At 41.7% G+C, this 16,473-nt stretch overlaps 1 protein-coding gene across 3 annotated transcripts in view; it reads left to right on the top strand.

The window, feature by feature from the left end:
- The window catches only part of atrnl1a (attractin-like 1a), a 439,798-nt gene that overhangs the window by 114,040 nt on the left and 309,285 nt on the right, over positions 1 to 16,473 (top strand). For all 3 annotated transcript variants that reach the window (XM_049600221.1, XM_049600219.1, XM_049600220.1), the window contains 4 exons: positions 2,387 to 2,519; positions 8,459 to 8,646; positions 15,134 to 15,347; positions 15,892 to 16,083. In XM_049600221.1, the coding sequence (XP_049456178.1) occupies positions 2,387 to 2,519; positions 8,459 to 8,646; positions 15,134 to 15,347; positions 15,892 to 16,083 (727 nt within the window). The remainder of the gene's footprint in view (positions 1 to 2,386; positions 2,520 to 8,458; positions 8,647 to 15,133; positions 15,348 to 15,891; positions 16,084 to 16,473) is intronic.

Here is a 16,473-nt window from a genome sequence, read left to right on the forward strand (position 1 = left end):
GACACTTCCTGTTAGGCTGCAGATCAGGTTGCGTCAGGTTGAGATCAGAGGTCAGAGCTGTCCCTTAGGTTATATGGAAATTAGGGGGAATTTAAATTCAAATTTACATTTCATTCATGTCTTTTATCCTCTTCTAACAACCTTCCTTGACTCTGATTAAAAATGGTGTTAGAAAAAAAAAGACACCACGCTGTTACGGGACTTCAGGTCCAGTTTTGGCGTCAGCACACAATGATGAAAGCAGTGTCGCACCAGTGAACTGGTATTTTCCTGGAATGCTCTGAGGTCATTTCCATATTTAATTGCAGTCTAATCTAGTGAAAAAAAGATTAAAACAAGATAAAATAAAATCAGGTACATTCACTAAAACAGGAGATTCCAAGGTTGTACTATTTATAGTCTTTTGTAAAGGATGGATCTGTGCTTTCTTGGGCTGAAACAGAGCAAGGACTGACACATTTTTGACACTGACACATAGTCAATTCCTGTCATCAGGAAACTTTCTATTGAATAATTTCTGTCACCAAAAAAACACTTGGTTATTTATGGTAAGGAAATGATCACGCTGCTGGAAAAACAGCAACGGGTTACTACAAAACACCCACATTTGGTGCCTTAGAAGGTCCTTGAAAAACAGCACTGGGTAGCTACAAAACACCCCCATTTGGTGCCTTAGAAGTTGCTGGAAACACAGTGACAGGTCAATTCAATACATCCATATTTGGTGCCTAAAAAGTTGAAGAAATACAGCGATGGTTCCCAAGAAAACACCCACATTTGGTGCCTAAGAAGTTGTTTGAAAAACATCAATGAGTTGCTTCAAAACACAAACATTTGGTGCCTTTAAAGCTCCTGGAAAGGCAGCAATGGGTCACTAGAGAACACCAATATTTGGGGCCTAAAAAGTTCCTGAAAAAACAGACTGGTTAATTTAGTACACCCACATTTGTTGCTTAAAAAGTTGCTGGAAATGCAGTGATGGGTCCCCAGAAAACACCCAGATTTAGTGCAGAAAAAGCTGCTTGGAAAACAGCGACGGGTCACTGTAAAACACCCCCATTTGGTGCCTTAGAAGTTGCTGGAAACACAGTGACAGGTCAATTCAATACATCCATATTTGGTGCCTAAAAAGTTGCTAGAAATACAGCGATGGTTGCCAAGAAAACACCCACATTTAGTGCCTAAGAAGTTGTTTGAAAAGCATCATCGGGTTGCTTCAAAACACAAACATTTGGTGCCTAAAAAGTTGTGGGAAAAACAGTGATGGGTCCCCTGAAAACACCCAGATTTAGTGCAGAAATAGCTTCTTGAAAAACAGCAATGGGTTGCTTCAAAACACCCACATTTGGTGCCTAAAAAGTTTCTGGAAATACAGCGATGGGTCCCCTGAAAACACCCACATTTTGTGCCTAAGTTGTTTGAAAAACATCACCGGGTTGCTTCAAAACACAAACATTTGGTGCCTAAAAAGTTGTGGGAAAAACGGCAACGGGGCAATACAAAACACCAACATTTGGTGCCATAAAAGCTGCTGGAAAAACAGCAATGGGTCACTACAAAAAAAACCCAAAAAAAACAACAACCCCAAAACAAACCATATTTGGGGCCTAAAAAGTTGCTTGAAAAACAGAGAGAGGTTAATTCAATACACCCACATTTGTTGCTTAAAAAGTTGCTGGAAAGCGATGGGTCCCCAGAAAACACCCAGATTTAGTGCAGAAAAAGCTGCTTGAAAAACAGCAATAGGTCCCCAGAAAACACCCACAGTACACCTCGCTAAATCAAAACAGCTTTTGTTGTTTGTTAGTCTCGTAGCGTGGTCTGCAGTAGTCTGCAGTTTGCCAGGCATCTCGCCTAGGTGTCACGCCATCGACCACACCCTTCACCCTACAGATGACAAATCTCAGCTCATATATTTTGCCACTTTAGGAATGTTGGTATGATAAGGCCAATGTAACTTATTTATGGTTTGCAGAAATGTACAATGCCAACATTTTCTTCTGGCAACTGGGCTGCATCCCATTCAAGGAGAAGGACAAGAAAGTTTTAAAATTTCCACCGAGATAAAGTTTTGTGTTCTGTTGAAAAGAACCAAGCTCTGTTCTAAAGTTGTAAAGTTGAACTGTATTGTGGGATGCACACAGCATCAAGAATAAACACAGCTTCAATAAAATGTCCTCATCTCAGTATAATGTGTCCCTCATATTGATTTCTCTCCTCATGCTGCATGTTCTGTTTGGCTGTTTGATTCCTTCAACCATCACACTTTATTTATCTTCTGCTCTTGTTGCACAACGTATCGATCCCTCTGAGTTCATTGCATTTAGGACAGTGATGATGGAGTTTAACCGGACTAATATTGTTTCCTCTGTGTGTGTGTTTGAAGTCGGTGAGAGACTCATCCAGCTGTAAGCGCCGGGAGGAGCAGGAGTGTTTCAGACTGGCCAACTGCAGGAGCTGCTCCCTCAACGCCAACTGTCAGTGGGAGCTGCAGCAGCAGGAGTGTCAAGCACTTCCTGGTGAGGAGACGTGCACACAGACACAACACTTCCTTTTTTCTTTTTCCTCAGATATTTCCTGAACACATGGCTTTAAATAGAATTCATAAAGCACAATTTATTCAGAGTAAATCTTGGGGAGAAATACTTTTTCTGCGACTTGGCACCTGTGATTTGCTTCCTGAGCTGCTTCCTGCGGCAGGTTGAGACATTATGCAGCAAAAATTAAAACGCCTTGAGGATCTATGCACAGAGACATACACAAACAGCTTCACAAACGCATGCATGCATAAACTGTATAATAATCTTTTTGATTTGATATTGGAGTGAACACTGGCATCATTAAGAGTCTGGCAGAGTAACCTTCACAGTCTTTCTTATAATCATCAGCGCTGTAGTGAATATTTTTCAAAGCTGTTGAAGGAGCGCTGCGTCCTGTTAAACATACAGCAGCACAGACAAACAGCTTCAGAGCGTTTGCATGTTCCCACACCAACTTGCTGCATATTATTCGTGATCTTCACAGATCAACACTCATACATCTGTGCAGGCATGTACACAGAGAGGATTAGCATGAACACATAACTCTCCACTCAGCTGCAAAGGGAAGTAGGCCAATTAGAAGTGTTTACTGGGTGTTCTGAATATGGATCCTTGGCCGACTAACAAACTTGAGTCCACACAGTCTTCCATGCTCCGCTTCACGCTGCTGCGGAGCCTTCAGCTAGAGCTGCTCTCGGTTTGACTTTGGTGCCAGCATGACTAAGGGCGAAGGAAATACCCTTGCTAGTTGAATCCACAAATGATCCTGTTGGCTAGCTTGCTCTGATATGAGTTGGAAGTTTGCAGTAGCTTTAAGCAGAGGTTGGCATTGTGTTTGCTCCCTTTCTTCTGTCCACATCAAGGCCCCGTAGCCTCATACATACCCTCCTACTTTGGTTTGTTATGAGCTGTTAGCCGGCTCTGTTGCTCAGTTGAGGTAAAATACTGTACATGATCTGGAGTAGTGGACAGCAGCCCCAGAAATAATGCTTTTGGTAATTTACAGGTCAAGAGATGTCTATAGGTGTAAGGATTGTAAGCAGATTATACAATGCCATGTAAAAGTTTGGGCATCCTTGGTCAAAATTTGATTTATTGTGAATAGTTAAGTGAGTTTAAAATGAACTGATCTCTAAAAGGCTTCAAGTTAAATATGAAACATTTCTTCAGTATTTTAAGCAAGATTAACTTTTAATTTCAGTCTTTTCCAGTTTCAAAATCAAAAAAGCAAAAGGGCCTGAAGCAAAAGTTTGGGCACCCTGCATGTTCAGTACATAGTAGCGCCCTCTTTGGTATCACAGCTTCTAAACACTTTTTGTATCCAGCTCAGAGTCTTTCAATTCTTGTTTGGAGGATTTTCGCCCATTCTTCCTGCAAAAGGCTTCTAGCTCTGTGAGATTCTTGGGCCGTCTTCATGCTCTGCTCTTTGAGGTCTATCCACAGATTTTAATGATGTTTAGGTCGGGGGACTGTGAGGGGCGTGGCCAAACCTTCAGCTTGCTCCTCTTGAGATCGTCCATTGTGGATTTGTGTTACGGATCACTGTCCTGTTGTAGAAGCCGTCCTCTCTTCATCTTCAGCTTTTTTTTTTACAGATGCTGTGATGTTTGCTTCCAGAATTTGCTGGAATTTAACTGAATCCATTCTTCTCGCTACCTGTGAAATGTTCCCTGTGGCACTAGCTGCAACACTGCATCCTTTTTTCTCCAAACATACATTTGCTTATTGCACAGTAGAACAGCGTACCACCACTCCAGAGTCTGAGAAATCTCCCTGCAGGTCTTTCTAATCACTGAGAAAACTGATTTGACATAAAGTAAAAAAAATAAAAGTAACTGCAAGTAGAAAGCTAAAGCCATTTTCTTGTAGCTTAACCTGCTACATTTCTCTGGGGATAGCTTTAGTGTAGTGAAACCTTATTTTGGTGTAGAGTAGCTGGTAGCTTAGCTTGCCCAACACTGTATGGCACGAACGTTCACTTTAAGTCAAGGATGAACTGATTAGAATTCGGGGGTTCATGATCAAAAATTAAGTTCACTGTGACCTTGTCTGTTACATTCTTGTGAACAAGATATCTCAAGTATATCCTAGCTTGCCCAACACTGTATGGCACAAACGTTCACTTTAAATCAAGGATGAACTGATAAGAATTTGGTGGTTGAAGAGTAGGTTTATTGTGACCTTGTCCGTTACATCTCAAGTACATCCTGAAGGAATCTCTTCAAATTTGGCACAAACATCCACCTGGACTTATAAATTAATTGATTTGATTTTGGTGGTCGGATGTCAGAGGTCGAGGTCTTCGGCCGTAACTCAGGAATTCATTTGCTAATTATGACAAAACAAAGGTCTGATAGGATAAAAAGTTGAATTGATGACATTTAATATCCAAAAGGTCAAAGGTCATCTTCTCTATGACATCATAGTATCCCTCAAAAACACTAATTTTTGGTGTTCGCCTTGAAACTGTGCTGATTGTATAGATCTTCTGTGCTGTTGTGGGGAAGATGTGTGTGAAGCATCCATGTTTTGGAATATCTAGCTTCTTTGCAACTACCCATATTTGAATCAGTCAACTGTCATGGCTACATATGAGTCTGGACAGGCATGGATGTGAACCGTAACTGCAACTTGACAGGTGCGTAGAGGCATACAACTGCAAGGCTGTAATTCTAGTTTTCTCTATTTTGTGTAAAGCTTGTTGGTGTAGTGGAGTGGAGTAAAAAACAACTGGGTGCCTCAGCTACCAAGCATCAGATGACATTTGCATAAAGCTGAAAGAACTTTCTCATGGTGCACTGTGGAGTCTTTGACTCTTTGTGTTTTGGCGGCTGGAGCCAGCGTGAGTATTGTGGTTCAGCACAACGACTGGCATAACTGTCTCTTCTCCAGTCTTTGTATGTGTTAACTGGAAGCAATGCTGCCATTTAGGACGGGGCCTTTTAAGGGGTCACTGGTCACACTAATGAAATTACCATGTCTTTGTGAGAGTTTCTGAGTCCATTAGTGCAACAAGGCAAGAAACAAAGCTTCTGAATTTTCTATGATTTTCTATGAAATTACATTTGCAGGAGCAGTGTGGCTAAGATGAGCCAGGGTAATGGAAACTAGCTCCATCACCATGGCAGCTGTGGCCTTTTCTTTAGACACCATGTTATGACTAATTATTCTAAATGGCCTGACATGTTTATCTCTACTTTTACACAAAGACCGTAACCTAATCTATTTATTTTTGTACTCCTCCTTTTTTTTTTTTTTTACCCTTTCATCTGTCTTTCTTCTTGTTATTTGGTTGATTATTGCCCATTGCTATTGCTCGTAGGAAAAAAAAAAATAAAGAGAGCAGGTATTTTCTTTTCTGTAGCATGAAAAGGTTGGTGATGGAAGCCATTATGGGCCTGTGAATGTAATCAGTCCTGGAGTCCAAAATAAACAGCGGTGCTCAGTGGAGGCAGAATGACTTTTTCTTCCCTTTCATCCTGGCTAATTGAACGGCCCCTCTGCTATTATAGTCTCAAGACGCAACCAAGTGACCCTGATAACAACAGTGAGTGTGTATATGTGTTTTCATGGGTCTGCCAGTGTTACTTAACTTTGTTGAGACTCTTCAATCACCACATATATTCACTTTTCTTTCTCCCATGTGTAACAAAACCTTTTAATCACTGATGAGTCAGGTCAGTACAAAGCAGTAATGTGATGCTGTGATCTAAAATAACAGCATAAATCAACAGTAACATCAGCCTATAAAATCAGTCCAACAAGATGTGTTATTTATTAACCACATTACCAAGAAGTATTTCTCTTAAAGCTGTTGTTGAATCTGGCAGCACAGTTTATTTCCCAGTCCATCACACCAGCTTTAAATTTTAGTATCATTCTCGTCTTGTCCACAAGGTGCCATCAGTGAGTTTCCCACCTTTGCTGGTCACCTGACTGTCCACCTACCTGCACACCTCACTGCTTCATTATATACCAGCCCTCGCGCAGCACCTCCTTTCTGTCAGACTGTCCTCCTGCTTGTTTTGAAGAACTAACACCCTCCACATGTTGGCCTTTTTGGATTTGGTTGATGGTTCTGCCTGGCTAGACGTTGATTAATGAAGCCTGGTTTACATCCACCAAGTGAACATTGTTTAACCCTTCCTGCAGCCTGCATCTGACTCCTAGTACCTGAGTTACAGTTTTTATCTTGCTTTGGTGTTGTCTTACATTTTCTAATTTATTTTACCCAAGTGTATTTCTTACCATTGAAAATACAAATTGCTGAGCATGAGCTAGCTAACTTTCTGGTCACAAGCTAACAATCTATTAGTCTAATACATTGTGAGAGTGAAATGATGTCATGTTAACTTGCTAAAGTTACTGTTGGCATACTAACATGATAACATACTAAACATTACAAACTTAAGCTAATCATTAGCATGTTTAAAAGCTCAATGTAGGCATGCTAACATGATAACATACTAAACATTACAAGCTAAGCTAATCATTAGCATGTTTAAAAGCTAAGTGTAGGCATGCTAACATGATAACATACTAAACATTACAAGCTAAAGCTCATCATTAGCATATTTTAAAGCTAAGTGTGCATATGCTAACATGACAACATACTAAACATTACAAGCTAAAGCTAATCATTGGCAAGTTTAAAAGCCAAGTGTAGGCATGCTAACATGATAACATACTAAACATTACAAGCTAAAGCTAATCATCGGCAAGTTTAAAAGCTAAGTGTAGGCATGCTAACATTATAACATACTAAATATTACAAGCTAAAGCTCATCATTAGCATATTTAAAAGCTAAGTGTGCATATGCTAACATGATAACATACTAAACATTACAAGCTAAAGCAAATCATTGGCATGCTTAACAGCTAAGTGTAGGCATGCCAACATGCTAACTTTGTAGCATCTTGGGAGCATTCTCTTTAGGTTTCTTGTTCTCCAGCTCAATATTCTCCTTATATGACACACTAAGGAGAGTTTTCAAGGGGTTTTATGTTCTCAGCAATGTTCTTCCAGAAGTCAGATTATCAGTGTATGTTTCCGTGGGCTAATATGTTGAAATCACCACATACAGCTTATAGCTCACATGTTGTAACGTTACTCTTCAAAACCTAAATTTGGGTGCAAAGTTTTCTTAAAGAAAAAGGCCACTTTAGAATGAAAATACAGACAATACTTACTGACCCTCATGCCTACAAGAAGTCCAGTGTAGTTTTTTAATCCACAAAACTCATTCGGAGTATCGGAGGATAACAGCTAGCAGGAATAACAGCCAATGTTACACTTGAAGTGCATGGAACCCACATTTTGAAAATGTTACAAAACTCAGCTAATGCATTTCAAAACGTCAGAACAGCTTGTCCGTCGTAATCCAAGTGCCCTGAAGCTGCGGCATGCAAAATTGAAAAGACGTAATTTACTCCACTTTTATAGCATAATTTCTCACCGTGGTCAGTTAGCCTGTCCTGCAGGCGTGCCGTGTTTACATGGCAACTCACGCGAGACTAGCTGACATATAGTGGTGGTGCTAGTTCTCAAGTTTTTTTTTACCATTCAAACTGCATTTGAAGCGTTCATCTGTTTGTTTTTTAGCACTTATGCAAAGATAGCCTTTAACAATCTCTTACGACTTAGGTCTATATCAAGAGAGACATGTTCAAAACTCAGTACAATGCTATACGTGCATAGGAACCGAACACAGGGACCAAGTTTGAACTGTTGTTTAGCTTGTAGTATAAAACAGCTATAGGCATGCTAATGTTCCTGGTGTTTAATGAGCATTAATGAATCTACAGTTTCCAGCAGACTAGAAACTCACTGTAATCGTGTGTTTTCTGCTTTCTGATGACTAAGAATGTTAACAGATGTACTGAAGGTGTAAATACAGTATGTGTGTCTCTGTGTGCAGGCCAGCTGTGCGGGGAGGGCTGGCACCATGTCGGGGAGGCCTGCCTGAGGATCAACTCCAGCAGTGAGAGCTATGATAACGCTCAGCACTACTGCAAAAACCTGGGAGGAAATATTGCTTCTTTGCTCACAGACAAACAAGTCAATTTTGTTCTGGAAGAGCTACAGAAATACCAGCTGCAAGACAAGGTGGGTGGTGTAGAAACATAAATTCATAAATAAAAGAAATGAGACAGAACTCCTGCATGCTAACTGTGCTGGTGAAGGCTATTCATTATTTTCCACTCTGGCTTCTCCGCCTTATAAAAACTGCTGTGGCTTTTTACACACCATTATTCTGTGAGAGATTTATGATGTAAAAGCTAAACTTCAAACAGGTTTGGTAAGATCAGCCAATTAAATATGAGCTGGAAAAACCTTGATAGAAAGCATATTACAGGTGTGTGTATTCTGTTTGTGAATGAAAATGTGCACTTTATAAATCAATGTTGTGTTGTGATTATTCAAACTAAGAAGTCAGGTTTGTTAACATTAGAAAGCCTTCATGTTCAGCTGTTATCACCGATACTAACTCCATGCATGATTTGTGTCTTTTCCAGGTGATTTTGATATAATAACTGAGTCACATGCCCATATCTAAAGGAGCTGTGGGTTGCTGTCACCATTCTTTAGCCCTTTTTAGATAGGAATTGTGCAAATTTGCAGGAAAGCCCAATCAGTCTTTTTTCAGCATTGGCAGTATCAAAACAAAAATGGGGAGTGCGTCAAAATACCGCCTACCTACTTTTGTTAGAATGCACCTTTTTTGGGGCAATGGGGGGCGTGAGAAAGTAGCAAAACATGTTGCTCAGTGTGTGACGTAAACAGTGACGTGTGAGGGAAGGCGCGGTTGGTCAGTCCTTCGACGATTCTCTCGTAAGTCGGTCCGTCCTTCATCGTTCCATCTGACAGTTAATGGCCTCTTCGTTTGCGAGGGCAAGGAGGGCGCGCAATTCCTTGTCTCCCCAGTTGCTCATCTTTACAGTGTCTGTCAGGTTTGTGTTTCCCTCTTGCTACTAGCTGCTTGCTAATTCCAGCTATCAGCTGTTTCCTGTTTATCCACCGCCAGTGGCTCACACGTGCAGTGTCATCAACAGCTCCTCGCACAAGTCTTCAACAGCACTTCCGTTGCGGAAGGCCGACTCGGTCTGTTTAAACTAAAAGGGTTCCACCAATATGTCTACCCTACGAGGCGGAAAATTGGGTACCTTGGATCAACTCGCCAATCCGGCTCTGTGTGACTAAACGCTCACAGCTTGCCGGCAAAACGGCCCAACATTCGCAGAAAATCTGGCAGTGTAAAAGGGGATTTTATGTTCATACTGGCAATCAGTTGATCCTGTCAAAGTTCAACCTTCCTTTGACTCACGGTAGTAAGGGATCGTCTCCAGTATGGAGAGATGGTGGATGATTACAGCAACCAGTAACTCTATCAACCAGATTTGGATTTTTAATTCTAAAGTGGATAGGACACAATGAATCCAGGCATGGACGACCATGTTTTTTCAACACATTCTCACTCTGACCTCGTCACATATTCACATTTGGTCATGGACATTCCACATCTAAAGTCAAGCTAGTAAATGGGAAATAAAATCAATAAGATAGCAATACAGACAGACTCAGGAGATGCTTTCTAATAGAGGTACATTTTTAGGAGAGACTTAAACAAAACCACTGGCTCAAACAGCCTTATAACCTCGGGCAGGTCATTCCGGACCCTTGGTTCCCTGGTTGTGAAATTCAACAACACATGCACGTGGTTGGGTTTAGGCAACAAATGCGTGTGGTTGGGTGTAAGGAAAAAAAGAAAAATTATACGATAACCTGCTCTTATTCCAAACTCGTCAAACACTGCCACTTCATCCGTGATCTGGGTGTTAGATAGGCCTACTGACGCACAAAGGCACCTTTTGCAGTGGTCAACCTGGTCTCACTCTGAATTCATGGGAAACGGGGGCTTGGTCAGTGACTTTGGCATTAGACACTGACGAGAAAAGCCGTCCTTTCATGTCGGCATGATACGTAGCCAGTTGCTCTTATTGTTTAATGGCACCCAGTGCCATCAGGGGAAACTCAATGGAACAACACCGAAAGTTAAGGGTTAGGGTTAGACGGCAAAAGTCTGAATAGGGTGGAATGGAATGGTCCAAGGTATAGACCCAACAACCACCGACCTCCACCCTTCGCTTCCCATGTGATTGTAAAGCCAAACCCTGTTCTTTTTTCCTAAACCTGACAATGAGCTTTTGTTGCCTAAACTGTGCGTGTGTTGGCAAAATGTAACCACGTGTGTTTGTTGCTGAAGGAAAAAGAACGGTACACTACGGTATACTGCACACCAGGTAATGGCAGTTATTGTAACAGTGGCCAACAGCAGCAGCTGTCGAAATACCAGCGTTATGTCAGTCGACGTCCACGTAAGATACCAACGCACAAAGGGACCTTTTCACGATGTTAAATGCACTGGCCAGCGGCAGTTTGTAATGCCGCTGTATAATAAACACGACAAAGTACATGCCACATGACCTAAACCTATCCATCCATTTATGTATAGTAACTTGAACAAAATCCGAACCTTTCCTTCAATAAGTGTTGGGGAAAAAAAAAAAAAACTTTGGCTGATTTATAATGTAGGAAACGTAGGAAAGAAATAAAGCAAATTCTTCACAGCACTGCAGTGCATTTGTGGCACCACCATATATTTATATGTACACATAGTCTTATTAAATAGCTGCATTTGAATGAAACTTTAGCTTTCAGCTGCTTTTATCCCTCCTGTGGAGAATGGTTTGTTGTAATTTGTTACTGATTAATGTGGACAATTGTGCACAGTTTGCCACACGTTCATTATATGACATCATGTACATAATGCTGCTTCTATGACATTGTGATGTATTATTATAAGAGGCCAGATGATGTGTTCCCTTAACATCGTCAATATGAAGTTATTTATTGTTAGAAGCCGTAGAACGTGTGGTCTCAGTATCGTAAAGGGTTATTAAACATGAGCGTATATCAACATGTGATCAATGAAAGAACACTGCAGTGTGGTTTTCTTATGCCATTTATATTTGCATATGATGACATCACTGTTTTGTAAGAGGCAGCTTTAGGTCATTTGATATTCATATCAATATCAAAGTTCAGACTTGTCAAAAAATATTTTCACAGCACCACAAGGAGCGGAAATTTCTCATTAGGATATTTCTGATGTGGCTTCGAGGCATGAAAAATAAACAGAGCTGTAATCCCTCTCAGCCCACCATGAAGCACAGAAACCAGCTTCATCATCACTTTCCGTCGCAGTAAACCCAGATGTGTAAAAAAACACCTGAGTGACAGGATGTAAATGTTTAATGTTTCACACATTCATGTGTGACTCTTTCATGGAGCCGTTTACCAGATCAATCACCTTTAAAATGGATTGAACTGTCGACTTGTGATGTTTATGGTGGGACTGTAGTTTGAGACGCTGACATGTTTGACCACTCAGACAGTTTTTCTGATATATGTGCAGCGTCAGGAGAAATGTGAGCGAATATTTGAACATTGGTTCTTTATTTATATGAGGAAGGGGTGGCTGGGGTGTGACTCTTTTTTTGGCCCTCCCCAAAGCTAGCTGTGGGTGGCTGTGGCACAGAGGTAGAGCAGGTCGTCCACCAACTGGAGGATAGGCGCCTCCTCCGTATCCTTGTGCAAGATACTGAACCCCAAATTGCTCCTGACTTCATTAAAGCCTGAATTCTTTCTTCATCTGCAACATGTTAGTCTGGAGGTTTAAACTGGTGTCCTCTCACAGAGTTGGTGATTCAAACTAAACTTTCATCTGTCAGAGAAAACTGATCTGAGTTCAGACTGTTTACTTACAGCACAGCTACACTCACAGAAAACTGAGCCTCCTACCTGCCTGTCAAACACCATCAACCCACAACCCTTCTCCAGTCTGGACTGAGTGGAGTCCTGCGGGGTGAAGCTGTGAAGTCTGCGAGTGGAGCTAGCTGCTAACAGCCACCGCTGCAACTAACAAACTCCACAAATCCACTCTGCAGCTCCATCATTTCCTGCTAAACTACAGCTCACAACTCGGCTGATGCTGCTCCGCTCTGAGTGTTTTTTCTGACTAGCAAAACTTCCTGGTGCAGACTAATTACTGGAATTTACCACCCTGTTGCTCATGTGGCATTTGAAGATAACTGCAAGCACAGCCATTCTCGGCTTTCAATGTCTGACAGTTTTCAGAATCTGTTTTTAGCTCGTCATCGCCTCGTTGTCATCATGGAAAAAAGGTTGTTAAGGAAAAATTTTTGTCATAGTTTTTGTCAAAAAAATTAACACTGATTCTTTTTTTTTATCCTATGTTGACGCTTTTAGGTGATGATGATTCGAAATCTCTCATGTTGTAATTCCACTTTTTTGAGATCACATCAGCTTGACTTTACTCAGTTACCAGATACCACCCAGACTGCACAGTGTTCTCAACAGAGCTGCTGAGTACGAGTGCATGAGAAGTCATAAATACAGACACAGTGTAAATAAATCCCAACTGTGGGGAAATAGTTTGTCTCCTTCATAATCATTATGAGCCTTTATTAAACAAATCAGACTTGTTTTCTCAGCAAATAATTCAGATGTTCACTGCGCCACACTTCACACTTTAATTACAGCCGTCGTTTGAAAATCTTTCCTGAGTTAGTTAACGCTGTGAATCTGAAGAGTCTCTGCTTTTACAACAGTTACAGTTTGTTCGGAGTTACAAGCCGTGTGACTTCTCTCAGCAGAGGGAGGCTGTTTTAGTGTTAGTTGCAGAGTTTTTTTGCTCACACAGTTTTTTGTTCTCGCTAATGTGTTTTTTCCAACATTTCTAGGACACTGTATGCATGTGAACTGAACACAACAAGGGCTCATTATTTTCCTGTCTGTCTCTTAAAAAACTATCAAAATAAACAAGCAAGACAAAAGTAATAAATAAAGTTTATCAGAATTAATTTTGTTGATTGCTGTTTTAAATTTCCCTCTAGCAACTCTGGCTGATCTTCATCTTAAATATCCTGTGTGAAGAATTTAGTGGCATCTAATGATGAGGTTGCAGCATGCAGGAGAACGACGATGGCTGCTGTATAAACGCAAAGAATGCCCCGCTCTAGAGCCAGTGGTTGATTTGTCTGGGCTACTGTAGCTACAACATGGTGACTCTGTGGATGAGGCAAAATAGAAAACAAATATGTTTGCAGCTCCAGTTTAAAAGGATTTAAACACAGAGGGATGTGTTGCTACGGCTCTTCCTCAGACTCCTCAGGTGTATCTGATGACTGGCAGCACTAATGTGTTGATGGCTGGGACCTTGTTCTTTCTGTTCAGCCGACTTTTCAGGACCCGCCTTACTCAGTGTAGGTATTTGTCTGTGGCTGACTCCCTCCATGATGACATGATGATGACATCTGCTACCTGGCACCCCCTTGCCGTAGCATGTTTGTTGTACCTCATCGATCTCTAGTTGTAATAGCAGTTGCTGTTGGGGCTAGGAGTTGTTTCTTTGTCAGCGTAGATGTTTGATTTCAAACATCCATATGTCCCACATCCTCTGTACGTTACCCCTCTCGTTAGGGTTACTTAAATAGTAGCATTCTATGAGTTCCATATTCTCTGCTCTTGTCCATCTATGTCTTGTTTCCGTAGCCCATTTCTCGTCAGGTTGCCCAGGTTCCTCAACACGTGATGCCGACCTTGTAGGCAGCCGAGCTGGTATGAGTCTTGCATTTGTAGTCTCATTCACCTGAGAGAACCTTGCCTAGGGGTCCGGACTAGATTAGCCCCGCCCTGACTGGGAATCAAATCCCCAGTCGTTCGCGCCTTAAACACTGAGCTACATATATATGTACATGTAAATATATGCAGACACAGTCAGGCGACACACAAACAATCTGTGGATGAGGACCTGCTCCTTATGTAGATAAACGTCTCAGTCTAGGGTAACGGAAACATGATTACTTTCAGGTGATTGTAAACTAATGAAAACATAGTTATGGATATACCATTTCTGCAAACGGATGCCTCTAAATATTACACTGTGGACCTTTAAATTGTTGCATTTTTCCCCATGTCTCTATATTTGTTACTGTAAGGGAGCGATCACACCGAGATGAAACGCTTCCAGTGTTTCAAGCGTCTTTGAAGTGTCCGCGTCTCTAGCGTCTCATTTCTGTGTGATCGCCCCCTAAGGATTGTTTAAAGTGAGCTCCACCATGTTTGGTCTAAACATCGGTTGTTGTGTCTGTATTTCTGTGGTGTCTCTCGGGTTGACCTCACCTCTAAAATGCTGCTGTTTGAAAACCTGCAACAACTCCTCAACAATTTCAGACAGATTGTCCTCTCTCTACTTGTATTATAGAGTACACAAAACATCACAATCTCTCCTCTCCTTGGGAAATGGGAGTCCCAAAAGCCTTGAAGTTAACTCAGAGTCTATAGATATTGTGACTGGCAACACCAGTACAGCAATAACCAAACCCTTTAACAGCTTTACATTCAGCTGTAAATGAAGCTTGGCCTTGATTTCAGAGATGTTGAAGAAAATAAAATAAAATATCATCTTCTTCTAACATGTCTCCTTTCCTGTTTCTCTCCACCCCTGCAGACGTTATCTCCCTGGGTCGGCCTGAGGAAGATCAACGTGTCGTACTGGGGCTGGGAGGACGCGTCACCCTTCACCAACACCAGCCTGCGATGGTTACCTGGAGAGCCCAGCGACTCAGGCTTCTGTGCCTACCTGGAGCGGACGCAGGTGGCCGGTCTGAAAGCCAACCCGTGCACGGCCACCACCGACGGCCTGATCTGTGAAAAACCTGCTGGTGAGACAGAATGAGTAAAGACGGGGAGGATGTGGTTGAAGAAACAGTTCAGAGCACAGGATAAAAGTCAGATTGGAGGCTACAGTTTGTTTTCAGTTCAGACAAACTAACAGGTGATTAAACAAACTCTTGGGCAGAAGCAAAAAGTGTCAAAGCACGAGACACACCAAACAGTTTAGAAGAATTGCAGTAATTAGGTTCTTCACATGTTTTAACAACACTGACAGTTTCTGTGTTGTTAAAATAAATAAACCGAGAAGTGAGAAAACAAGTGGAAGCTGTATTAAATGTATCCCCCGCTGCATGATGCAGCTAATGAACTGAACAACAGAAAAAACACAGGTGATACATTATTTGTGTTGTATTAAATTGCGGTTTTGTTATCAACTAAATTACAACATAAAACGCCCAGAGAAATAGAACCATATGGGAACCTCTGTCTCATGATTTATTGAGCTCTAAACTTAATTCTTTAGTAAATAACATGATGTCGTATCTATTATCTAAACACTGACTGTCTCTTATTCTTTGTCCCATTTCTCAGGGAGTCCACAGAGTCAGAGTGCTCGTCCCTGCAGGACGCCCTGCTCTCTGCGCACCAGCTGTGCCAACTGCACCAGCCAGGCTATGGAGTGCATGTGGTGCAGCAGCACCCAGCGCTGCGTCGACTCCTCGGCCTATGTCATCTCCTTCCCCTACGGACAGTGTCTGGAGTGGCAGACCCAGGACTGTGCAGGTGAGACAGGGAGACATGAAACAGGGGGATGGGGTGTTGGTTAAGATTAGGGCTGCACAGTTCATCGAAATATTATCAAAGTTTGATATGCAATATGGGCGAGTACAAAATCCAAATTGTAGGAGCTGCTTTTTCTGATACTGGTAAAAAACATACTAGAGGCATTGTGCTACTATGGAGATGCCGAGCCTACAAATTAGAGTATGCTTTTTGGTACAGACTCCTAGCTTGGTAAGACCAACCCTGATGAGGTCAACATTCTGTTTCGCTATCTGTATCAGTCTGGACATGGTGCCACCCCAAAAACTTTCAGAGGGCAGGAGTGCTCGCCATGACAGACAAACTCCGTCACAAAATACCAGGGAACATCTTCTTCATCACCAATGGAGC

Source organism: Epinephelus fuscoguttatus, linkage group LG16 (assembly GCF_011397635.1).
Source record: "Epinephelus fuscoguttatus linkage group LG16, E.fuscoguttatus.final_Chr_v1".
Taxonomy (NCBI): domain Eukaryota; kingdom Metazoa; phylum Chordata; class Actinopteri; order Perciformes; family Serranidae; genus Epinephelus; species Epinephelus fuscoguttatus.